At 39.6% G+C, this 26,902-nt stretch overlaps 1 protein-coding gene across 3 annotated transcripts; it reads right to left on the reverse strand.

Annotated features, from left to right (window-relative positions):
• Window positions 1–259: 259 nt before the first annotated feature.
• LRRC31 (leucine rich repeat containing 31) lies at window positions 260–13,264 on the reverse strand. 3 transcript variants are annotated; one of them, XM_075033190.1, is made up of 10 exons: window positions 13,252–13,264; window positions 11,328–11,585; window positions 9,905–10,054; window positions 9,318–9,485; window positions 6,642–6,809; window positions 5,615–5,782; window positions 4,687–4,854; window positions 3,387–3,554; window positions 2,041–2,208; window positions 260–888 (listed from the first exon to the last, which is right to left on the reverse strand). In XM_075033190.1, exons 1-10 carry the CDS (start codon window positions 13,262–13,264, stop codon window positions 569–571), a joined length of 1,749 nt encoding a protein of 582 aa, XP_074889291.1. In that variant the 3' UTR covers window positions 260–568. The 3 variants fall into 3 exon arrangements, with proteins under 3 accessions (XP_074889291.1, XP_074889290.1, XP_074889289.1); XM_075033189.1 differs by having other exon boundaries at window positions 9,905–10,057; window positions 11,322–11,585; XM_075033188.1 differs by lacking the exon at window positions 13,252–13,264 and having other exon boundaries at window positions 11,328–11,607.
• Window positions 13,265–26,902: the final 13,638 nt, after the last annotated feature.

The following is a 26,902-nucleotide window of genomic DNA, read 5'->3' on the forward strand; positions in this document are numbered from 1 at the left end:
CAGCCCCTTCCCTATTCTCCTTACTGGACTAACATATAATCCTGAGTTGTTGGGATGCTTTGCAAATCTCACAATTATGTAGATTTAATGCATTCACAAAGAGGCAAAAGTCTGGGGAGAGAAGAAACTAAAATTTAAAACATAGAGGTTTCAAGTATTTTCACATTGGAGGCATCTTCCTTATATACAGGAGGCCACATTCACACTGCCCACCCACCTGCATTAGCACACACCCCAGCCACTTTCCTCCATTGGCAAACCTACAGTGTGTGTCCATGTGAAATCATCATTGCTCTTTTGACAGTAGTCATTGGAGTATTCACAACACAAAGATTAAGCATATATAGTAGTGTAAGCATGGCCCAGAGAATCTGAAAGAATATATTATTAAATGGAATGATCTATGCAGGCAGAAGGTTAAATAACAGTTTTCTGTAATTGTGGAACTATTTCAAGAGCTCTCATGAGACAAGATTACTAAAAACCGGGCAGTCTCCTAAGTCAGAGACACATAATACTTGGTTCATCTGCTGCTTGTGAAAGGCCTTCCAGAAACCTTCAACCTCCATCAACAGTCAAAACGAATGTTTCTTTTGTTGTCTTGATTAAAGCTTTCCAGTTGTTTTCGCTGTGATTCTGAAAGGACCCATCTTTGCATCCCCAGCTCTGTCAAGGCAGGCAGCTTTGTCAGGGCTGCTAACAACTCGCTAAACCATGGCCCACAATCACGGCAGGACAATGGGCGAAGACTGACATCCAGCTCTGAGAGTTCTTTGAATACTGCTAAGCCTTGACAGAAAACGACCCACCCTTCATCAGAGATGCTGTTGTTATAACTCAAATCCAGCTTCCGTAATCTGGCTAGATGGCCATCCTCCGTCAGTAATGCTGCAAGAAACAACAGACACAAACACAACTAATACATCCCGGCAATTGCTTTAAAAGCTTATAAGTAAGAAGAGTACCATATTATTTAAGGGTTTTCAGCAGTCAAACAGCAAGATTCAACTCCTCAGCAACATAAAGTCACTTGCTGTTGATCTCAGAAAGATTGTTTTATCACAGCTGAAGGAGTGTACAACAATTTAAACACAGGCAATTCAAAAGGAACAGGAGTAATGGGTTAAAACTGTATGGCAACCTGAAAACCTTTGAGTCAGTTGGAAGGAGGTTATAAGTGCCAATTAAAATAAACAGAGAGGCTTTACACAGAGATTTAGAAAGAGGAAAGCAAAACTAGATGAGGTTGCATGATTACAACAGCCACCTCTCACTGTGGGAGGGTAATGGGCCTAATATACCCTAAAGGGAAATGGGATCCTTAATGTATGATTGGCAAAGGAGACACCCATCAAGTGTGATGTTTGTAAAGTCAAAAATACTCAGGCTTCATCTCACCAGCCTTCAGATTACAGGGCCTTAATAGCTGTCACACAGCTATTGCCAAGGCCCACAGAATCACAAGGATGATTACAAAATAAACAGGTTTGTAAAAGGATCCTAGAATTTATTCCCTCATCAGGTTCCCATCTTCCAGTATTCCTCAGCAGCTGCTAAGAGGTTGGTGGAAATATTTCTGTTTTAGTTCTCCCACAATAGTTTGACTCCAGAAACACACCTAATGGACTGAGAGCTGGTAGTGCCTGTATTACTGGCTGTCAGCACACACCTTTTCTATAAATTACTGAACCCAAAACCAGCAACTGAGCAAAATAAAACTTCTTACAGGCAGCTTTAAATATCTGATATAAAAACCAGATGCAAACCCTATGTTTTCTAAGGGCTGCCTTTTTGTATTACTAGATAAAACTGCTAAAAGATTCTTTGCATTTTAGCCTTTTCAGTTTTTGCACTGTGCATGTACAGGACACACAGTCTTCAGCAAAATTAAAACCCTTTCTGGAAAAAATACTCCTGTATTTTCCATCTTTTCATTTGATTTATGCAAAAACGTGCTCAGCCCATTGAACAAGTCCCTTCTGAATTGTGGTCTAAATGCCCTGGCTCTTCGACTGCTAGTAAATACCATGTTATACGTACTTAGAAGTGCCAAATCTTCAGCCACCAAGTTACAGCTGCTCAGTCTTAACACTTGAAGCTCCGTTGCAAGCTTTAGTGCTCCCAAAAGCAGCTTTAGGTTCCCACCAACGCACTTATTCCAAGAAAGGTCTAATATCTCCAGTTCAGGAAGGTGAAGGGCAGCCTCAGCTGAAAAGATTAAGACCAGCAACTTCTGCTTACTAAGAGAAAACAACATGGCCTCAATAGACACCTCACCGGCAATTCACCTGTAAATAGGCTCCTAACAGGCTGCCTGCTTGTGCTTAGAATGACTTACTTTATCCTAATAAGTCAGACAAAAAATATCTCCTGTGCTCTTTAAAGAATACAAGAAGGCCCTGCCTACAGAATCTTTAAGGATACTGCGGAGGGGTTACTTGTCTTTCTGTTCACGTTATTGGCTTAACCTTGTCCCACTGAAGTCAATTTAATTTAACAGCTTGTTTTTAAGCCATTTAATATCAATTCAAAGACAGCAATTTTTTGCTGTGAACTCACCACGCAAGGTGAAATGCTCTGTACCTTTTGACAACACTGATTTCCATGATGTCACTCTTACATAATTGTAATGATATAAATATAGTACTCTTCCTGCAGGGACCTCAGACCAGTTTAGCTTGCTACTGCTTCTGCTGAAGGCAGTCAAGTTTCAATGCCACTAGTAAACAGTACAAAATATATTATAAATGCACAATACACAGTAACTAACAGATCCCTCTGTACTTAGATTTCATGTGCCATATGGAACACCTATCAAAGGGACGGTGTAGCCACTAATCCACTGAGATTTGCAATAAGTAGGCAAAAGAGGCTGAATTTACATATCCTCTGTTAGATTGGACTTTTCTTCATGGCTGTGCAATCTTTTCCACTACTGCAGTCATTGCCTCAGTTCCTCCATTGCCCCATGCTTAAGTCTATCCCAGAAAGTTTATACTGAACTTTCACCCGCAGTGAGGTGAAAAACCTTCAGTCAAAACTTTACCCCACTAAACTGCAAATGCAGTGTCAAAACCAACTGATAATTACAGCATAATATGAAATCATGTTTTCCTTTCTCTTCCCAAATTAGGCAGTATATGAAAGCTCACTATCAGACAAAGGACTAAAAGGACTTCATCCAGTCAGGTACAATGGGGAAAGACATACAGCGGTCTTCCCTTGCAATCAGGTCCCATGAAGCACTGGTTTCATCACAGGCTTTTTCACTCCGGACCTGTGGTATAATATAACGATGATCTTTGGAGTTCAGCCAAAGGAGAATGAAGTGCTTTGTCCCACAAGGATACACAGAGAATAGACATACTTTAAAAAAACATTCCTACCTAGTGATGAAAACGACTCTTCACCTAAACCACAATTGCTGATGGCCACAGATTTCAGCTTTGGTAAAAACCTGAGCCTGCCCAGAAGAGGATCAGATGAGACTCCTACACTTTTATTCGAGGATAAATTCAGCTCTTGAAGACTGGAGAGCAAAGGTATCACCTGGGCTATGAAAACATGAAATATTTATTAGACAGTCACCGATCCAGAACAAATATGTAGTTGTATATTTGCTTGACATAATTTCTTTTCTTTATAAATCAATCCAAAAGTCAAGGCCAGGTTTTGACACTCAAATTTATGGTGAGTAATGTTTTAGTCCATAAATAGCCTTGCCATTTTCAGTAGGAATGTTTAAGAAATTAGGTATTACATACTGTGGAAGGTTGTCAGAAGACGGCATCCTGTTGCAATTTTCTAGGTGAAGTAGGGAATTTAACATTAAATGAGATGGGGGTTACTTTCAAATGTCTTCACTGCTAACTGAAACTCCTTTATATTCATGTTACTATTCTCTATTAGTCAATAAATTAAAAATAAATCAGGATTGCTATTACTAATAGTTACTATTTCCAAATGCTTCAGCAGCAGCTTTTCAAATAACCTTTTTTATCATGGAAAATAAGATGTGGGCAATATAGGCTTTGAGTCATGGGATTTGTTGTTGTTGTTGTTGTTCTAAAGAGTAAAAACCAGTGTCAAAAAGTTGTTATAATACACACAGAAAAATAAACTGTCTTACTGATTGAATGGGAAATGTCTTTTTCTTCCTAATAGTATTTATGAGTTGGATCAATTCAGCATGGAGACTGTAGTCTTCAGCTTTTCCATAAAGCATACAGCAGCAGCAATGCAAGATCTCCTAACATCACTCTCTACTCAACATACAGTTCACTACGCAAGTTTTAGGCAGCTACATTTACATGCACATACACACCTTGGATCCATGACAATTTATACCAGTGGGGGAACTGTCACGGGATATTTCCAAAATTACTGATTATCAAAAAAGCAGTGCTTGATGGCAGTTCCTACATTCCCATCACGGGTCTGAACCATGGCAGATTCAGGTCCTTAGCTCTACGTGGGATCAAACACTATGAGATTACCTTTGATTCAGCAAAAATAACATTCCATATTGATCAAGAAAGCTATCCTCCACAATGCACTTCCAGAACTGCCTAACGAAAAAGGTACTGAGATCTGCTAGACTAGGTTAGGCAGAATCTCTTACGCCTTTGAGATATTTTCAGAAGTCAAAACCTAGATTCTTAATGGATTTCATCAACATGTCCTTACACAAAACGGTCACGTCCTCTTCTGTTACACAGCACTGGTGGAGATCAAGGACTTCGAGGTTTTTCAAGCTGGCCAAATGAGCTGTTGAGTCTTTAAAGCCACCACCAATCTCTTTGTTACATGATATGTCTAATTTTCTTAGCGCTGCAAGGTGCTGTAAAGCAGTGTCTGAAATGGAAAAGGGAGCACGCTGGTCACCGGCTGCTGCAATAGAGCAGGTCACAGCTTTAGCATTTATTTACTTTAACATCAAAGTTTGCACAAGGTATTGCAGGCAAAGCTCTTACACTAAGCTTCAGCTTCACAGTGGACATACAGCAATATCGCAAAGCTTCCCCACCCATGCAACTCCATTCTTCTCTGAAAGAGCAGGTGAAGGTGAGGCCAGGTCATCCCCCAGATCCATTCACTCCTCAGCCTTTTGCTGAAATTACTAGATGTGCTAGTTAGTGCCAGTTGTTTTATTTTATGGATAAAACCTCCACTAGGGAGAGACACAGATAATAAGCCCATTTCATATGGCTTCACTGGACACTCATTAAGTGATAATGGTGAATTTGGATTTCCTTCTGAGAGTAGGATTAGCTTGTTAGAAGTTAGCTAGCCTGTCTGTGCCCTTGTCTATGTTCTGTCTGGGGAGAGAAGAAGCATGTCCAGAGAGCCACTAATCTACCCTAAGATGTGTCTCAGATAAATGGTGTGGAGGGTGACTCTCCCTACTGAGTTTCACATGCTTGAGCTCAGGGAAGATAAATGCTACTCCTGCTGAAAGTCTCTGTAGTCTTTTATCAATCCTCAAACAGCAAATAATGATTGGCCATTAATACTGCCAAACCATTAGCAAAATCCCACCTCATTGCCCTTCTTAAATGGTTTTCAGATGTACAATTTATTCAGAATGAAAGTGTTTCTGAACATAAAGTCTAACCTAAGCCCTGGAGGCTGTCTTGCTTTAATCCACACATGTGCAAGTTTAACTCTTTCAAGCCTGGCACATTTTTCAGATCCTGAGCAATAACCTTCATGCTGCAGCCAATGTGTTTGTTGATAGAGAGATCTAATACTTCGAGGTTTGGGATCACATTTAGAATTTCAGCTGGGAAAAAAAAGAAAAGAAAACCAGAATTGGTAATTGTCTGGCATACATGCAGATGAACCCTATTAAAATACAGCACCATGACAAACAGGAAGAGGTAGGCTGGGTTTGCCTATATGTGTGGTTTAGACTTACTAAGTTCCTGTTCTACTTTAAAAATACATCAAAACAAAGATTGGATAGGCATCAAGAAAATCAGTCAAAAATCTGTATGAAAATAAAGGTGAAAAAATACAAGACAGTTAGAAAAACACGGGAATAAAAAGCAGGAATACAAAGAGTAAGAAAAATTTCTAATGAAAAGATCTAGGACTGTATGTTGCATATGGGCCATGTCCTGCAGTAGAGATGAGAGCACAGGGGCTTCTCTTTAGGGAGAAAATATCTTTTAAAACACAGAGTCAGATCAAAAGACCACACAGGATTAAGCTATGGTGAGAAGAAAGAGGGGAAGAGTGATCAGTGGTTGCCAACCCAGCCTAAATTCCCATCCCTCAGGCCTTCTTTCCCATCCCATAACTAACTACAAATTTGGCTGCTTACTTTTAAGCAATCAGTGTTGGAAATTCTGGCACACATGACTTGATCAGGGTCTCAAAGGATCCAGCAACACTGGACCACTGAGGCAGCCAGATTATGGTTTAGATCTAGCTATTCTTCTTCTCAACCCTACCTCACATGATTAGAGAGAACAACTTTCTTCTTTGGAAGAATGTGCATTAAATCCCAACACTGTGCGGTAAATACTGTTACAATGCAGAGCCTGAAATAAAATAACTTTCCACTAACATTGAGCTCAATACAGACATCATCTAAGTCAAACAAGCCAGTCTCCATCCAGCTAGATGGATACACATACCAAGGGATTCTCCATCCTTTGCTGTCAGGTTACAGTCTGTAATTTTCAGAAGTTTTAACTTGCACCCTTTCTGGATTTTTTTTGTCAGGAGTGATAGTTTTCCACCTATGTTACTGTTCCATGATAAATCCAGTTCTTCCAGTTGAGAAACAATTTCAAATGCCTCTCCTGTAACAGAAGTCTAAGATGATTCATTCTAGGTATCAATTTCAGTGCAAGACAAAAATAGACATTTGGAATATATTAAAGAAGAAGGTTAGCCACTTAGTTCTCAAATTATTATATTTTGAACAGCTTGCCAGGAAAATTGGTGGATGCCATGAATTGTTTCTACTGCAGCAACGTTGTATAAATTCTCAGCTTGTCTAAGGAGCAATACAGATCACAAGTCATTGTCACAGTACACACAGACCTGAAATTTATTCAGGTTCCCAAATCCTCATCAGACTGTTTGGCTGTCATTGTAGACCTGTGCCGGGACCCAGAAAGCCTAGACTATAGGGAAATCAATACAACTGTCAAGTCTGAATTTACTGTCCTGTACAGTTCTGCTCTATTTTAGTTGTCAAACTTCCAACGTCCTCTGTACTGTGTCCACAGGTCATTTTGGAGGGGATGAAAAACGTCCTCTCACAACTATTTTTGAAGCGTAAAAGTTTCATTTCTGACAGGAATTTCTGACTCACTTCATAAGGAATCACGATGAGCGTTGTTTTGACCCAAACTAACTTTCCCATTATTTCAAGGCAGACAGCACTGGTTTTGATTACATTCAGAAAAATTAGCCTTTTCCAGGCTTGACACACCTGCCAATGTGAACTGTGTTAGTGCTTCTTTGTAATACTAGCATCCCACTGCAAAATCCAGCTTCCTAACTTCCTTTGTAGAGGAGGGAGGCAGATGTATATTTGCATAAACTTATTCCCAAGAAAGATCAATTAATCAGACCATATTCAAATGCAATTTCAAAGTGTCTTACACAAATTTTTGATCTAAAGTCTTGTCATCAACCTAATAATTGAGAATTGTATTTTAATAATAAAAACACTTCATGTCTGTGTGTTTTCATAATTAATTCTTCACAAAAGATTTATAATAGAAAAATAATTATTTCTTTTGTTGTAAGTGAATATCCAGGTTTGCAAGAAAAGGACAGGTCTTAATTTTTATTTTTGCATTTATTTTAAATTATTGCCTGAGTCTTGAATACTGAGCAATGCTCTACAGTTGAGAAGTGGTTTTGCCTCTGCAGCATAGCCTGTTTCTGTTTGACATGGGGACTAGCATTCCAGACACATTTTCCACCCAGAAGATAAATAAAGGACTATAACTCCAGGAATGGTTTCCTACCACCTCTCACAGTCACAGCTCTGAGCAACCACATAGGAAAGGTTGATATTATGGTTATATTTGAGGCATTGATTTCTAAGCAGAATGCACTGAGTCCACAAGCAGCCACATTTCCACAGATAGATGTAGACATAGTCAAACAGGCAGTATCGGCCTAAATACACATGCTGTTTTCAAAATCGCAGGCAAAATCAATGCAAACTGACTGCTGCTATTGCACATGTCAAGGGCACCACATTTTGACTAGAAATTCAAGTCCTATGATCAGTTTTGTGTCTGTCTCAGCAGAGGCCAAGCCAGAAGAGGGAAGGAAACAGCACAGAAGAACAAGGCAGAATAAATCAATTGGAAATATAACTAATAAAATTCAAGAGAAAAAAAAGTACGAGAAAAGGATTTGAAAAAGAATGAAATAAAGTTGAAAAAATATGATAGAAAATGAAACACAGATTTTATCCTCATCAGAAACAGATCAATTAATTTCACCAGCTTTTGTAGAGATGCATTTTTCCTCCCTAACGATAGTATGACCCACTTTTGAGCTACTACCATATATGTCATTTTATTTCTGAATGTTTCCTGGAAAAAGCCTGGATATGAATGACATAAACCCCAGCTTTATAACTCAGACCAGTTTTTAGAACTTGCAAAATAAGCAGTAGTTTTTATAATTCCTAGTTGACTGAGTTTGCCCTTCTTTTAGATACATATCACAGACTGACCCCAGAGTAAGCTCCAGGCCCAGATGTAAGTGACTCAGCATCAGAACCTGAGTGGGTAACATCACTTTTAAATCTCGTGCTTTGCAGAAAGCAGGGTTGCAGGCACTCCAAGCAAAGAAGCAAGCAGAGGAATAAGTTTCTCTCAGACTTGCAAAACCAAGTCATAAAGCTCCAAGGCAGCACTTCCAGTTTTAAGTCTCTTCCAAAAGAACATCACTTTTTTTGTGATGAGCACTCATCTGTCCTGCAGCATGAAGACCTAAGCTGACCCTATGACAACTGACTCTGTTTCATTTCTTCTGTCTACCGTTAGATATCAAAGCTAGCTAAAAAATTACCTATCAAAATTGAAAACATGGTTTCCTGCAAATAGGACTGAATTCTGTTCCCTTCTGAATGTGAAAGCTTCATACCCTGAGGAACGAACTTGGCAGAGCTACTCAAATGTATAAGGTCACTCATCAGCCCAAGCTCTTTCTACTGTTTCATAGCAGGAGTTTACACTGCCCAGCATGGAAGCAGCAGCAGTAGGATGTAGGAAGAGATGAGATGGATTACATTAGACCCAAGCCGTCTGGAAGTAAATGTAAATGAAATCCCGTACCTAAGGAGGTGACATCCTCAGCTGTCAGCCTGCAGTTGTTAAGTCGAAGGACTCTTAGCAGGTTCACATGATGAAGATGAACAGTGAGAGCTTTCAAAGTCCCACCAACACAGCCATTCCAGGACAGGCTGATCTCTTCCAGCTCTGGGAGAAATGGCAATAAAGAAGCTGTAAAAAAAAAAAAAAAAAAAAAAAAAAAGAAAAGAAAAAGCGTATTCTGTTTGCATGTTCTTTGCACACATTGGGTGTCAATACATCTTAATACAGAGATGCTTTCTACAACCAATACAGAATTATAAAGCCATGACAATTTGTACCTCAGTTTTCTTATCTGTAATTTGAGTGTAAGGACATTCACCTGCTTCACAGACCTGTATGATTTTTATATTCATATATATATATTACATAAATTACATAATTTATTAACTATCATTTCTCAGGGACCTGGGACCACCAGATGAAATGTTAAATAAAGCCAGGCCTCTATAAAAAAGAGGGAAAGGAAAAGAGGAGAGTGAATAACTGAATAGGCAAATAAGTATTAAATAAATGTATGAAGTGACTAGTTGAATAAAATGTATATTTACCCAGCTCTGTTACATCTGCTGCACTTAATGCACAATTATTTAGATCCAAATTCTTGCTGTTGGGTTTCTTTCCCAGTTTCTGCATGAACTGGTTAAATCTCTGCTCACCAGATGGTGACTCCGCTTCAGAAATGAGATGTGAAAGTCCATCTGAGTAACAAAGAAATAGGGCCCTGGTTACTGCTGCTACTAACACAGTGTGTAAACCCTGTCTGTGGCTGTTGGGTGAAGATTTAGGAAATGAACTAAATCTGTCAGTAAACCAGACTCTATTTTTTATCAATGTGGACCAATAACCTGGGTGATAAGATCACTATAGATCTGATGCAGAGTGAGAAAAGAATCTCCTGTTGCACATCTCCATGCTACCTTATGCCGGTGACTTGAGATGTTTGCTCCACCAGTTCAAGGACATTAAATTCACGCAAAACTCTGAACTGCAGCAGTTATTCTGGATTCACAAGTCGTATAACCACCTCTGTGTGCCTGCGCTATAGCCGCACTGCTGCAATACAGCCTGTACTTGATCAGTTAGCACCGAGTGGCCCTGGCATTTTGTGATGAACCTGCTACTTCCTTCATGACAGCCTGTGTTCATTTCCATACATTGCCTGTGTAAGGCAGATCCTGCTTTTCTTGGCTGTGCAAAGCAACCGCCACTTACGTTCTTCTTCCATGAAGTTTGTATAGCAAGGAAAATTGCATTTACATTCATTGCTAAACCCTTTAACAAATCAGTAACTTCATCTAACAGGCGGAAAAAAGCAGCCAAAAATTACACAAAATAGCAATGCCACTCTCAGCAGCTGTCCTCTCACTGTTTCCCCAAACCTACCCAAAACTCTTAGGACAAAAGGATAGGGTTCTAAGCCTCACCTCCCAGCTCCTTTTTAGATATAGCCCCATTTTCTATGGTGCAGATGTAAAGAGTATTCTTGTGTGCGCAAAATAACATACATGATGAATTTCCATTCCCTTCCCCTCCCCCTCACCAGTGTCAAGTGGTAGGAAACATCTGCTCTTGTTGTCTTCAGATTGCTTTAGCAGCAGGGCAGACAGAGACCAATCTTAAATACAACAAGCAAAGCTACTGCTCAAAGCTTGGCTTTGAAACCAAATAAGCTCTGCAACTAATGAGCTGACTCTAGCACTGACCTCTCACATTGGAGATCAAGAGAGAGGTCACCCAAAAGCTTTATCCTTCCTCAGCAATATGGATCTCACTCCTTGCTTGGCACCTATCAAATTAGAGAACACATCCTTGATAATGTTCCAATCAGAAGCAAATCCTGGCTAAAGGGTAAAGTGTAGGCAGCAAAATACAGGACTTTGGCTAGCAAGAAAAGCAACTGATTTTCTATGAAATTAAAATATATACACATGCATATATACATATAGTATTTCACTATTGTAGCAGCATTACCTTCTACAGAGAGATCTTGCTTCTCACTCTCATCATCAGCTCCAGAGTTGTTTATTTCTGTTTCTTCAATTTCCCTTCTGTCCTTGCCTTCAGATTTCCCAAAGTCAAAGCCCCTGAAGAATTTTTTGATGGCTGAAGGCTGCTCTTTTCTTTTTCCAGGAGAGGATCTCTTCCCTTGGAACTGTTTTATTACAAAGCCAAATGGGGAACTCTTCGGGATATCCTCTTCTTGCTTATCCTGGCAGCTCTGAATGTCATCTTTCAGGGAATCAGCAAACATAGAATTAGTTTTACTAACGTTTACTCTTGCTTGCCTTCTTTCATAATGGCAGATGCACTGAGAATTTCCTACCATTCCCTCCGTGCTAATATCAGAAAAGCACTGTTTAGTAGGCCACACTCTGAACTCATTTCTCCTCCTTTAAAAGGAACTGGTAATGCTCAGTATTAGCACAGCAGACTCAGTGGTCCCAATCCTCAATGGTACAAGTATCACTCTCTGCTGCCTTGTTAATGCAGACTGCCCTTAAGGCCACCCCACCTGGCCACCAAGCGCTGAAGGGCTAACCTGCTGCTTCCCCTACCATTTAATGCCCAGGTTCAGTTCATAGTCTTGTGGCCATATTACAGAAGCAAGGCTGAGATGTCCCCATTCTGAGGGGATGCCAGGTTAAGTTTGACACCAAAGTGATTCCTCATGCCAAAGGCCAGTCCACCAGTCAGGAAGGTGAGAGGAGGAAGTGTGCCACAAGGAGTGCAAGGACATCCTTGCCTGAACAATGTCACACACTCCCAAGCTCAGGAACATGGAAATGAAACGCCATTAACCTTAGAGCAAAGCTGAAGTGACAGTGCAGAAAACAACGAGATACTCTAGCTATGAACACTGGGAGTATGCCACTGCTGGAAGAAAACAAGCCCCCCAGATAGCTTGTTTGGAACAGTTCAGTAGTATAGCGACCTCAGTTTCAGTGACTAATTCACAGGTAAATTAAAGTTTGACTTTATAATTTATACACACTTTTTCCTTATTTCTGTTTTTACTACACAAGCTATAGCATCATCCGGTGATTCTGAAGCTGCTTTGTTTTTCTTTAAATATTAATTTAATGCTCTTTCTTTAGTTTTAATGCTAGCCTTTGCCTGCACACACATGCTTTTAATAGAGTAGTCATAAAAACTAAGCAGGCATTCATTGACTTTTGCTTTGCGAGGACTATGTGGAAAAGAGATGTCTCAAGTCCTACTGTATGCCATTGACTGCAAGGGGAATGACCTGTGCTCAGACCTTGATCTTGTAATACACCAGAGCTCATCAACGGATTTCTGTGCTCACATAGATTCCCTCTTCCCCAGTAGAGACCCGCACACAGAACTCACTCCACAATTTGCTGTTATCCATAGAGTACATGAACTCAATCATTTTAATAATCGTCAGTTATACAGAATATCACTGGCATCAAACTTTCTGAAAAAGAGAAACGTGAAGAAGTATCAGGAACCCTATGACTTGCATAGATAGTTTTTATGTTATAGCAAGAGTTGGGTCAGAGGGAAAATGTCAAAATAAAGCAAATGTAGTTTTTATATACACATACTTTTCTTTGTGTGTGTATATATATATAAATGTGGGTATATATACTGATGTATATAAATGTATGTATATTTTCTTACTGTGTTGGAAGTTATCTGTCATGATACCAGTGTTCAAGGGCAGAGCACTTATAATTACAAAAAGCTGATGCATTGTGTAAAGTCTTGCTCTTAATAGCCTGTCACAGCTGTATTTCTTCTAAGTACAAAAACTATACAAAACAATGTACATAGCTGTACATACACATTTACTGAGCTGTAAAGCAATGCTGGTTACTCTGGCTGTGTTTTCACGCTGTAGAGTGGTATTATTTTAAACAAAGAAACATACCTGTCTTTTCCATTGGCACACCTGAGGATCTCTTTCACGTTCTACAGTACTTTCAGGGCTTGCAGGAGAAGTGAGCTGTGATATGCAAACAAAACCTCACTTCTTTCCCTAATAGGACTTTCCATGTAGTTTTCTTTCAAGAGTTTCTGTCTTCATCAGTTTGATAGCAGCAGCTCTGCACAAGTGGTTTGTGGGCTCTTTCCCGATGCCTCTATTCCTCTGTAGTGTCTCCCAGTGTCAGCCTGCTGTCCCTGGCCTCTCTTTTCGGGGAGGGGGTTGAGAAGTCCATTTAAATGCTCTGATCATGTCCCAGCTCTGATCACTCACAAGGCAGAAATCAGGAAGTGACTGCACAGACTTCGATACTGCAGGCTAACCACTGCATGTCCCTGAAACAGCTGTTGTTAGAAGAGGCTGAGTCACTTCATAGATCAGGTTACAAGACTACCTGAAGAAAAGCTCTTTGTTTTCCCACCCCTTTTGTCCATACTGGTCAGAAATACTGCTGGAGGCTGAGCAAAGCCGTGCTGTCAGCAGGATGTTGCATAGTTCAGTAAGAAAAAGGAACACAGCGGACTAGTGCACTCCTGTTCACTTTTGGGCAACAGGAGATGTGAGACAGCATACTGCATCATCCCACACAATCTGCTTGTAGGCAACAGTGTGATACAACATTACGATGCAATACATACATCAAACTTCACTATACCTTTTTTGTCTGTCTGTCTGTCCTGGAATCTGATTTCCATGATGGCAAATGTTACAATTTCTAGCTTAAACATACTCATAGCCATTTATGCTGAATCTCTTCAGCTTTGATGATTCTTTTTAATCTATGAGGGCTTCACTTTTGTAGGCTAAAGCAACCAAACTCTTCTTGTCTCCCCTCAAGTGGAGACTCCATTTCCCTTATCGCTTCCTGCTCACCTTTGTCTGCACCTGTTGCAATATAATTTATACTTCCTTAGGTACAAGGGACCACCAGCGGTATGTATACACTAAAGACATATGCAAACTGGAGTGCTTTTGGTGGGGAATGATAAAGCTGGTCAACAAAACTAATGATTTCTTTGAATGCAGCTGAGCAGACACCAGCTGTGAGGACAGGCTTGACTCAGTGTGTCAACATACAAATGATTCAGACAGGGTGGAATGAGGCACGAACTGCTGTTAGGAGCCAACAGGATAAGATTAAGAGAAAAAAAAAAACCAACTAAAGTGAACATCAGGAAAATCTTCCTGCCCATGAGAAGTACCACACTGGGAAACATTTACAGTAGGAGAAAATGCACAAAAACACTGTGATGAACCAACTTTCCCTGCAGGAATGGAGGGCACATTTCTATTCCCAAAAAGAAAGGATCTCCAAGTTGGTTTTAGGGTTTTCTGACACCAGCAGTGGCTGTCATGTCCCAATTTCTGAAACTAGCATCTCACTACAGACCTGTATCCACTGGGAAAGATCACCTCCCTGTGTGCTAATTCACTTCATGTGTTCAGGCATCTCAGCTACGCAGTCTATCGAAAATCCCAAGCTTTTCTGTTGGTAAGGAACTCACTGAATTTGACAGCTCTTTTCCACTTGTGCTTAACAACAGAGTGGCCAGGGATGAAACGGAGACAAAACAACCCATGTTCGTGACATGGGCTCTGCTGGCCCTAAACACTCGATGCCCACTGCAGTTCAATGAGAACGTGGAAGGGCAATATCTGATAATCTCCACTCCCTGGAACTGGGAATATCCTTAAGTATGAAGCACCAATTACAATGGTTAGGCTGGCCTAACTTGAATGTTCTGACATCAGTATGTTAGGTGATATGTTGCCCATTCAGAAATTCTTTCACCACTTTAGGTTGTTGAATGATAGTGGAAATACCTCATGGCAGCATGACAGCATCCCTGTAATCTGGTGAGAAGGCAAACGTAGTTTTGCAGTGACCTAGTTTCCTCTTCCTAGAAAGCAAATCTTTAACTTTTTTTACAGCAGCTATGAAGGAAGAGGGGACAGCAGGGTTATCCCAAAACAAAGCAGGATAACTAGACCGAGGTGGGCTGAAAACACGAGCATTACTTTGCCATCGGCCCAGGCTGTGCTGCGAAGACGCAATATGTCATGACGGCCAGGCCCAGCCATGCTGCCGTTAGCTGCTAGACTGGGCCTTGCTGTGTTGGTTGCTGTCTCCTCCATGGCATACTTCTGAACACGTGTCCTGCTCCTGCCATGCAGACTTGTACGTGTGCTTCTTGCAGTACGTCATGGACAGCACAGGCCAGGCTTAGCTTTTGGAGTTTAAAAATAATAAATGCCTTCCCCTTTCTATCCAGTTAAATGGTTTGTGACCATCTGCTGAGTGCTCAGTGTCACACTTGTTTATATCTACTCTTCCTTCTGTGTAGACCGGGGGCAAGGTTAGGAACAGAACCAATTTTGGAACAAAATAGTTAAAGTGGCATCCCACACAGCATCCACTGGTGAGAGATTAATGTGGATTTTTGTACTTTGCCTCATTGTGACTCCTTAATCCTGCATATATTCCAAAGAAATAATGCCATTATAGGATTAGTGCCACAAGTTCATTTGAAAAAAAGGATTTGCAAACACTGAAATCCTATATTCTATGTACTTAATCACTGAGTATCATTTTGGGGATTTCCTCTCCCTTTAGTAGTGTCTCTTTCAATGAAACCCAAGCAAAGTAGCAACTCTGTTTTGGACGGCCCTTATTATCCATTAAAGGAAAACAAAACCCCAAGCATCTGGTTAAAATAATACAGAATCTAAACACACTGAACTAAACCCATCCTTGCTGTCGTACAATCATTGCAGTTGTACCAGGGAGGCACTTGGTCCAATATTTATACAGAATGTAATGATTTGGGATATCTATCTGCTAGGGATTTTTAATATTCTGAGTCCTGTAGCATGTAGTAACACAGTGACCCTTGTTTGCTTCTAAGGCAGTTCCCTGTCCCACCTTTGCTCACACCCAGTGAAGCCACTGTTCTCCTCTCTGTGGGAGAAGGAGACTGAATCACTGCCATGATATTCTTTCTCCCTTTCCTTAGCATGGATCTCTGCTGCTCTGTTTCCCCTTTCTGCATGACTGTCCCTGCCTGCAGCAGCCTCCATGAGCTTCTCTTGCTTGGCTCGATTTGCTGCAGGCTGCCTAGGTGAAGTGGGCTGTTGCATGGGCCAAGAAATTGCTAGGGGTGGAAAAATGCTTATTGCCCCATTGCTGACTACCAGTGCCACCTGACTTTCTCTTGGGCTGTGCTGACTCAGAATACCTGTGCCAGGAGCTGCTGCCAAACGAGGGCAGGGTAAGAGCGGCCTGCTCCAGTACCAGGTTCACTGCCCTCATCTTTCCCAGCCACATACATCAAACTATGCCCCTCAAAGCTCCCTCCATTCTCTCGCTCCTGCTGTGTCCCTTCCCTTTATCCTCTGACTTTCATCAAGTTCTGACCCCTTACAACTGGGGCAGCAAAATTCAGTCTTGCCTACATAGCTGAGAAGCCTTCAGCTGGCACTGATGGTATTTTGCTAGCACCACAATATCTGTGTCATCCGCTAATTTGATGTTGACTCTCTTTACACCCAGGCAATTCACAGAGCAGCAGGGATCGGCTTTAAGGCCAGACAAAAACCTTCAGAAGAGACTGCACACAGGATGGGCTGGAAGGACCATTCCCCACGGATGAATGAATAAATGCAGCTGCACTCAACTAGCGGGAAGTGCTCTGCAGAGCCTAGGTTAGGAACCGTAGCTTGAGCTTCCAGGTAGAGCTCAGCAGTGTGCTGCCATGTGGTTAAACACTTTTCCCATATATTCTTACACTCTCAGAAATATTGTGCAACACTGACACTTCCCTGGAGCAAACTCATTCCAGACTTCCCTACACTGAGATCAGTGTGCATGCCTGAGGATTCTATTTGGTCCAAAGTGTCTGAGTATCCTCGTAATTTCCTACAAAATAAATATTAGACCTTCTGATTTTAAAAGCCCATCAGCCTACAGTAGCTCCTGAGGCAGCTGTTTGAAGTATATTTCACTGGGTTATGAAAACTAAATGCAACCCCTCTCATTCCATATTTATGTGCAACCATACACTGGTAACACGAGGGGTTTGAAGAAGCATGGAGAACATACAAAACCAGCTAAAACCCTTGGCTTCAGAATCACATACACCTCTGAGTAACCTTAAAATGTCACCTAAACTCAGTGAGACTTTTCATAGGTGGAAAGGCTGAGGAAGATTTTGATTCTTCACTGCACTTTTACACTTTAAAACATAACAAAAAGTAAAGTTATGAAACTCTGGTGCTAGCATGTAAAGGTGGGCTCTGCCTGACCTGAAGGGGCTGCACACTTGGCAGGACAATCTTGCAAGTGCATGTGCTGGATGAACTGGTTGTGAGGAGAGGTGTGTGATGGCCTCTGTTGCCTCTGATTTATTATAGTTAGAAGAATTTCAACCTTGCATATACCAGCACAAGCTGCTAAACATGAACTGTAGAATTCTAAAACATATTCTTTTTTTCACAGCCAGAATTTACCTTATCTACTATGAAATAATAGCAATGATAAGTAGATTTTTCCAACTATCTCCTATTGAATATGCATTTTGATTCCATAAAAAGCATGACTAAAAGATCTATTGCAGCAAATGTATATTTATATCCACAATGCAGATATTTTTAACACTTTGATATTGAGTTACTCTTTTTTGAATGGAACTACACAAATACAAACTTAATGTTTCATTCTCTATTACAATATATTAGTCTGATAGAGAAGATTTTCAGGCTGGAAATTTCTTTTTGGTTGAACTTATGCCAGGATTAATCCCCTTTCAGTTAATCAATTATATGAATGGGTAATCTTCAGAGTTCATGCAAGGCCTGCAAACTATATTAATTACTAGAAACCTAATTAGAAATCAACAGAGTCAAAGGATCAGTGTTACTTCCATACGGTACCATCTGGTACAATGGGTCTGGATAGTTCAGCAAAACTCCTTATTGCATTCTGTGGAACTTCAACCTGAATATGTGTTGCCATAGAGTGCAAATTTATGCTGATATATGAGCTGTCTGTAAAGCATTCTTAGGGTCATCCTAAATGACAGCATCTGAGTCCCTGTATTTCTAGATGTTATTTCAAAAGTTAGTTCAAAAAAGAGTATTTACTCAAGTTTTCTTTTTGAATGTGATACCAATGCAGTCGTTAATTGGCCTTTCTACAACCAAAAATACCCTAAATCCATACACAGGCTAATGAAAAAAATCCCCAAACAAGCAAATATGAACATATGCCATAAAATGCTTTAATTAAAGTTAAGTGTGTGTTATTGTCATTTGCTTTGTTAATTATTACTCCAATGTAAAAAGACATGTCCAAAGTGAAGAGAGTAAAATTCTGTACATGACACAAACATGGTAGAGTGTGGCTTCCATTACCTCTGATGTGTGTGCATGGAAATGGTAATACAATTTTACCAACTGATTTGCTCTTTCAGCACGCGGCCAGTTTGAAAATTTTGACCAAAATGTTTCAGTCCTGTTAGCCAAACAAAAAAACCAGGTCTTTGAAAACTCAACTTGTATGGTTTTAAATCCAGACCTTTCCAAACATTTTGATTCAGGGACGCACAAAATCCAGTCTTCTTTCAATATACAATGTTTGGTCAATTTAATTTTCAAAGGAACTTAATGGTTAGTCACATTTCATCACTTAGATTCACTCATTGGCTTTTGGAATTGAGATTAGCCATGCTAAGGAAAATTCAGTAGCTTCAGTTTTGTCCCTGTTTAGGTCCAGTTCTCTCTGATTAATTCCACATTTCCACTGGGAATGAGACAGCTGTGTAATCCACCTAGTCCTTCCAAACTTCTCTTAAGAGCTGTGGCAAATGTAATGCTTTTCCATTGAACAGTCAACTGTGTTACAACCTGTTACCTTTCCAGTAAGCATTTGCTGATCTTGTCAGTATGTATTTAGTACAGGTGAACACCAAAGTTGGGCACTTCCCTCCTCAGAGTGTCCTGCAACTTAGGAAGGAACTAGAACACCGATCCTGCAACCAAGCAAAGGGCTGAGGATTGGAAAAAAAAAATTAACTCCCAAGGAGTGCTATAGCTTAAAGGACATTCTGCATACCCAGGACGTCAGATGATTACAGGGACACTGACACACAACTCTGCCCATTCCCTTCTCTGGTTATTTTTCAGTTTCTTGTGAGTGGGCCCAAAGGCAAGATCCCATGTGTTTCTAAGCCAGCTGTGTCGCTGTAGAGTCTGGTGACTGTTTCTAATCCCAGGATTCTAGACCACTGCTTCTTGTTCAAGCTTATTCTTGCTATTCCCAGCTTACCGATCCCAGACTTCCTAACTCAACCATCAGACCACCCTTTCCTTACCTATGCTTGTGGGCACTCTTCTAGTTTAGAACTTTTGGGGAAACATGGAAGGAAGTGAGGTTTAGATGTAGAATTTGATATGTCTAAACACAGATTTCATTCTGGAAAAAGACAGGGTGATTTGTGACGAATAAGCCATTTACCAAGTTCTGTATCAGTCCAGTTCATTTCATCATACAGAAATAAGTCTGCATTGAAGTGTATCTTGCTTCAGTGAACTTCATAAGGAGAAGAAATAAGGATTATCACTCTTTCACAGATTTCTCACTTATGACAGACAGTGTTTAGAAACAGTGGATTAAAACCTGCTTAGACTCTAGTTTAGCAGGTTCTCTACTTATACAAATCCATTCCAGCATTGCATTTTGGTAAACAACATAATTCTTGAACTGGTAATAAAACGGCCTAATAAAATTTTTTGCCTTCCATTTTTGAAGACTATAAATCCCATCAGCTGAGTTATGTCTGTCATTGATTTTGTCAAAAGGGAACAAAGAAAGTTCTGACCCAAACCAGTGCTGACAAAATGTCTGGTGACAACAGTAAGACTAGAACTACCTTAGTGCATGGAGCTGATTCCACACTGATAACCCATTCTGGTACTTCAGGAATTGTGAAAGATGTGAAGTAGTTAACATTTCTTTTGAAATGAATTGAGAAAGAGAGTCTCTTCATTCTTAATTCAGCTTTAGAATAGTATATAAACTGCCAAAGCCTGTTGTTTTTTTGGTATTCTTCCAAGTCCTTGTGGTCTGTGATGAAGTGATACTCTCTTGGGGTATCCTATACCAGCTGGGTCAAATCCCAGTTTTGAGACTTTTTCACTACTTGCCGTAGAGGTAATCCCAGGCAATTACTCTGGGTAGGAATGTACAGAAGGTGGTGTGACTCCAGCTCCCTCTTTCACATTAGTGTATATCTGGTGCCAGTAGCTCAGGTGACAAACACCATATAGTGGGTGGGAGCTGTCAGGCTACAGTTATTCCCTTTGCACAGGGGAATCTGAATGTCGGTGTTTCCCCACTCTCAGATTCCTCTGTGCAAAGGGCATAACGTGGGACTACACTGTCCTAAACCATCTCAGCTAACATTGATACTGATTGACAGACTAAGGCCCAGATCAATTTGATATACTCTGCATTACTTTGTTCTATTCATAACTCATCTCCTATGTCACTTTCCCTCCCTCTTTGCTGCTTTGCCATTTTTCCTTATTGGTGAAGACAACCAGCAGAAACAGGACTACTGAGAGACGCGCAGACCACTGCATGATCCAGAAATACACCCCTGCCTGACGCCTGTGAAATCCAGTCAAGAACAACTAGATCTTCTCCTGAGAGGGACCATTAAAGTATCTCTATGAATTGTGGTTGTCACACTTCACTACAGCACACAGCAATCCTGCTTCTGTGCCAGAAACCAAAGGCGAGATGCCAGGGGTCTTGTGAAGTAGTGTGCTCTCTCTCCAAACTTCCCTCATTAGGTTAAACAGGAAAAAATAAATATATATCCTTATTATATTGCTGGTTTTGTTTCTACCTCAGGAAGTAATTTTTCCTGGTATTAAACTTTTTGTGGTTTTCCTGAAACATGATTCACATGGACTAAAACATCTGATGAAAAATGGATGCTGATGCAAGACTTTGCTTTTAATTTATTCGAGCAATGCCGTAACTTACAAAGGATTTGCTTCAGCCTCTCCCAGACAATCTGGAAAAATCCCAGCAGAGGAACTTTTTTCAAGACTGTATCTACTCATTACATTTCAAGTCACAGGCTTCTGGAGGCAGTTACAGACTGAGTAGACTGAACACAAGCTGAATACTATCTTTAAGCCTAGAATGCTCCTTCAATTCCTTGTCTGCCTGCACATGCAAAGATTTGGACAACCACATGAAAATTACTCTCAGGTTATTATAGCTGGTCTCTAATTATATTTTTTAAAGGAAGTCCTAAAATTATTTTTAAAACCTAATATTGGAATTTTTTTTTAAACAGTGATTCTGGGTGTGATTTTCTTCTTTATAAAGAAAGTCCAGACAGCAAAAAAATAGTCATGATAGCATTAACAACAAAAATATTTACAGAGTCACAGTCACTTAAAAAACCAAAATCCCACAGTAGATACTATATATGTATTTTGTGTTACATTATAAAAAATAGTTTGTTTTCTGTAAGGACATACTGAACTATAGCAGAATTACATCCCTTTGCTAATGATAACACTTCCCTGAGAGCAATTTTCAGTAAGAGTGAGTCCATTTTCTCCAGGTTTAGGCATTGTGTTAGCATCCAAGAGAGTATGAGGGACAATTTTTTGTTGTTGCAGTTGATGAACATTAGGCAAGTGAATAAGGGATTAACAAACATCAACCTGACGTCCCATCAGCTGACATGGATATTAGAAGAAACTAACCACTCCCTGACATTTTAAAATCTGCCATTTACTATGCATTCGTTCTGAGACCTAACTCGACAGTGAGAATTAAAGAGTAAATTGCCGGCTTGAGCAGTATAACCATCTGATCCCTGTGTTAGCCTCACAATATGCTTAACAGGATTTCCACCTTCTAGTTCCCCCCAATCCAATCGGATACACAATTTTGGGATAACACGGTTGTGGGGTAACTGCTTGCCAATGGTCAGAAGTACGCCCTTTCTAAAAATCAGCACAGATAGGTAACACAATGCACAAGGGCTAGGCAATTGTTAACCTTCTCTCATATTTCTTGTTGGAACAGGAAGATTTTAAGTGAATGCATCAAGCATCTTAAAAGCTAACAACAGCTTAGCAGGTTAAATGTGAAATAGGTTTATCAGATCAGTGTAGTGCTCTTCTTGTAATTATGTTTTTACAGCCTGGTTAGAGGATGGTATTGGAGAAGGGCTTGTGATGTCAGAGTGGGTAGGGCTTAGAAGCAGGGATGAGGGCTAATCAAGATAAGTTCAATTTGTATTTAAAGTAAAGTCAGCGTTAGTTAAGGCAGTTTTTGACATGTTAATCTTGATGTGTTTTAAAAGCTGTCAATCACATTACTGAGGCAGCTTGAAAGGAAGACTTATAGTGAAGGCACATACTTTTGGATGTTCACGGTGTCTTCATTTTACCCAAAACTAAGGTCTTCACAATAGATGTAAGTATACTTGAAATAAAAATAAAAAGTGGTAGTTTTTAATGTAAATGGTGATGCTAAGCAATACCAAGAGGTGTATGATTTTTCAGATTTCGATAGGAAAGACCTCATGATAGAAACAGCACAGATCTAAGTGGACTTCTTCATGGTGTTTTTCTTTAAGAGCAGCACTGGACTGCAGAGAGTAGTTGGCAATTGGCAGGGGTGATACAGAAAAAGTAAAGTATGTAATTAATTATGTTCTGATTTCTCAGCAATCTGCTATATGTATTCTTACGGGTAAATAATCCTGCATACTCAGGTGCAAACACTGTATTTTCTTCTGACATAAACTTGATCCTTTTAGAAACATTTAAAGAGCTATTTCACAAATGGAGGATTTTACTTTGGGAAAGCTTGTCATTGCATATTCAGTATTTTTCTAGAAAACTTTGGATGCAGATTGAGTTGCTTAATGTATATGCACAGATGTTTCACTGTCTTTTCTAACTGTAACAAAATATTCTTAAAAGCTAACTCGTTGTTAATACATATAGCTTAATCTTTGTGCTAATTTATCTTTTTAAAGTACAATAGAAAAACCTCAGTATTTTACAGATACTTCCTGGAGCAGTGGATTTTCTAAATCAGTGTGCAATCAGAATTAATCAAGGCTATCATCACACAGATATATTTGGCTGTTTTAGTCTGATGTACCTGCATTAGATTTACCTAATTAAAATTTTTCTTGTGTGCATAGCCATTGTAATACACCCCAGTGCTAGCAGCTTTGCGGAACACCAATGTATGCAGTGTGATATATTTTGTAAAAATAATATCATAACATGATGAGGTTCCTTATGTCTTGTTATTACCTGAATATGGGGGCAGAATTAACTGTAGACTGAGAAAGGCTTGGGCATTGTAATATTGCCTTCGGAGCTAAAATTTCAAGTTTCTCAGTTACAGAATATGTGAATTTCTGTATCACCCTGGTGCCCCAGAGATACAGAACGAGAGAGAGAGAGGCAATCCTGACTCAAGTAATTTTATCATGGTCTGACCCTTGAAATTGGAGATAAAAATGTTCAGTCTGTTCAAGATGCTGATTTCTGAGTCTGTTTGCAGGATCAGGTGTGCAATTTCACATGTTAATCTCGCAAGGGGAAAAAGTTTATATTAAAACTTGTGAATTCATATAGGAATTTGGAGTAGTTTTAGTATCTGATATCTGTGACTTACATATATTTTAACATACCTGTAAATATTTTTAAAGACAAGCGTGTGCTGTCTTTTGCTTTGTAATAAAGCTAACCTGAAACAATTAATGATAAAAACCCACACCATCTTTTTTTACCTTAGTGGCATAAGACACATCAAATGCAGTTTTCTGTTTTATCAGAGGATTTGGGGAAGTTTGAAGGATATTGCTGCAATATTTAATACCCTAACTGAAGAGAGAAGGTACTGAGGATTCAGTACAAGTTTTCTAGATTCAAACTCTTAGTCAGTGATGTTAAAGAGTTGTTAAATAAAACTAGTTTTAAATAGCCTTCCTAAAACCCATTCCTCTTTCCACTGCCTGGTTTCTTTTGGCACTGGGAGTGTTGTCATTTGCACTAGTATTTCTTGTTAAAGTGAAACACAAATCCCACTAAAATTCAACTGTATTTCATTTGGAAATACCAGCCTTGCTCTCCAATCCTCAGAAAGCTTTCCATTCCAAGACTTCCATTTCCAGTATTTAAAAATAGAAAAAGAAAAAACTTCTTTTTTGTGCTTTAAAAGTAAAAACGATTAAAAAGTAAAAAATACAGAGATTAGTTTCCCTTTAACTGATCCCACTTATGCCACATTTTGCAATCTTTAGGCTTCTGAAAGAATCAAAGACAAGAGGATAATGTTTCAAATGTCATCTCTAATTATGAAATAAATCCACAAGGAAAACAAATTACATCATGCTTTATCTCTGTGTATATAACCGATGTAATAGAGAGACCCATCCCTTGTAAACAGCTTCTCCAAGTACCAGCTTGTCAGGATACAGGGTGGGTGTACAATGTTACACACATGTATGTGTGCACCTGCACACTTGCTCTGCTACAACCACTATTTTCATTAGTTCTTGATTAGTTATTTTACTTGTTTGTTTTTTTTTAAAAGCATAGTTAAAGCACTCAGCGTGATCCTAGTTGGAGTCTTTGGGTGCTGCCACAAACACAAACAAATAATATTAGCACTATGGTTCTGCAGAAACCCGTCCTGTGGTAAACAGCACTGAGCTGAGAGGGAGAACTGCTAAGCACAATTCCCACCTCAGCTGCTTACTGTCCTGTATCTATATGCCTCTGATGCCATATCAAGTAGCAGGACTGCTTCTTTTTCGTCCACCATCTGTCTGTCTCACCTAGCAGGCTTTGAGGGTTCTTGCTGTGCGTTTGTGTTCAGCACAAAGCATCTCCACCCTTGGTTTTAGTCAATGCATTAAGCTGACTGTTGCCTTAGTGGCACACAGGAATAACAGTTTCCCCTTGCCCCCAGCCATTCCAGAGAGAACAAGATGAACTTCTATTATGAACCTAACTTAGTTCCTGAAGGACTGAGTTTGCCAATACTAAGCCTTGATTTCTTCCTGAGACCAGTGTGTTTAAAAACATACAAGTGACTGGCTGCTTGCAATCTTCGCAATTAGCTAGCTCAAAAATGGTGAAACATGCATGTCCATGTCTCCATTTCAGTGTAAAGGTATGCAATGCGAACTCTACTGGCTGACATACACAGTATAAATATAGTTATTTTCCTTTCTTTAGGGAATGTATCGTTCTCAATCCAGTTTTAGGATTACACTCTAATCTCAGTCTCTGAGCAGTCTGTGCCCACGTATCTAGGATTAGAATTTAGCCCTATAGCCTCTCCAATGGTACCTTACCCCAATTAAGAAGACATAGTTCATGCTCCTGTATGACATAATGCTGGTATAATTGCTTTCTTGCTTTCCAAAAGTAATTTATTTTGCAGACTGTGGGTTCTTGAATAAGTACAATCTCTAGCTTTATGACTCTTAGCATAGGGTTAGGGCATGAACCCTTGATACTACAGTTAATAACACTGGAGTATTAATAATATTGGAATATTTATCTATTTTTTAAAACAGCATCTGATTTCTCAAGTAATCAGGAGAGCTTTTTCTAAAAAGGGAGCCAATGGAAATGAAAATGAGGCTATATATGAGTTTATTCATATATTTCACTCATAAGCATGTATACATGTTTATATTATACGTTTAACTGATTTCTCTGACACAGATTTATCTGAGCATTTCAAACAGATTTATCTGAGCATTTTAAACAATACTCAGCTTCTTCCAAACAGCCTGTGGAGCCACTGCAAAGGCATACTAAATATTGCTTTTAAAAAATGCTAATTCCGTGTGTTTGATGTAAATAAAAGCAGTATTAGTTAATGAAATCTTAATGCATTTAACTAAAACCCCAAGTCTTCCAACAAGTCTATATTATACATAAGACTATACTGTATTTTGCCAATGCAATTAATAATACAGATACACAGACTGCTATAGACATTTTGAAACTGCATATTGCATGGTTAGATTTGCAAATGCTTCTGGTTCATGAAGTTCGTGTCTTGCCACTTCTCATCTAATAAATTGAGACAGAATTAGTACTGGGTGAGTGGTTCTGCCTGCTGCCAAGAAGGGTTTGCTAAGGGTAAGACTCTAAAGGTAGAGATTAACTTGTCTTCATCCCTGTAATGTGCTGTACAGCCAGGATTTGTGCAATAGGATCAGCCATATATGAATGTAACACTGGACAGCTGGTGTGTATGAATTTATATGAACCCTGATGCAAGATTTTGAGCTACTCTCAAATCCCAGCTAATATATGTATCAGAAGTATACTTTCCCTGTTCCCTCAGAGATCTTGTTTTGCTATTGTTGGTTTCTAATATGCTAGTTTTTTTATGGAAATAGTATAAACCTTAAGTACCTTAAATTTGACCCGCAAGTCAGAACCCCAGCTAAGTAACCAAAAAAGGTGTTTTTCCAAATGGAATAACATAGATTAGTCAAATTTAGTTTCTCCCCCTGACACAGGG

The sequence above is a fragment of the Buteo buteo genome, chromosome 7 (genome assembly GCF_964188355.1).
Source record: "Buteo buteo chromosome 7, bButBut1.hap1.1, whole genome shotgun sequence".
NCBI lineage: Eukaryota > Metazoa > Chordata > Aves > Accipitriformes > Accipitridae > Buteo > Buteo buteo.

What these genes read in the sequence shown, in the direction of transcription:
- LRRC31 (XM_075033189.1), bottom strand. An exon ending in AGACAGCCTCCAGGGCTTAG is followed by an intron (nt 4,855 to 5,614) that starts GTTAGACTTTAT and finishes TTTCCATTTCAG; the next exon opens with ACACTGCTTTACAGCACCTT. An exon ending in AGAGTCGTTTTCATCACTAG is followed by an intron (nt 2,209 to 3,386) that starts GTAGGAATGTTT and finishes TAATCTTTTCAG; the next exon opens with CTGAGGCTGCCCTTCACCTT.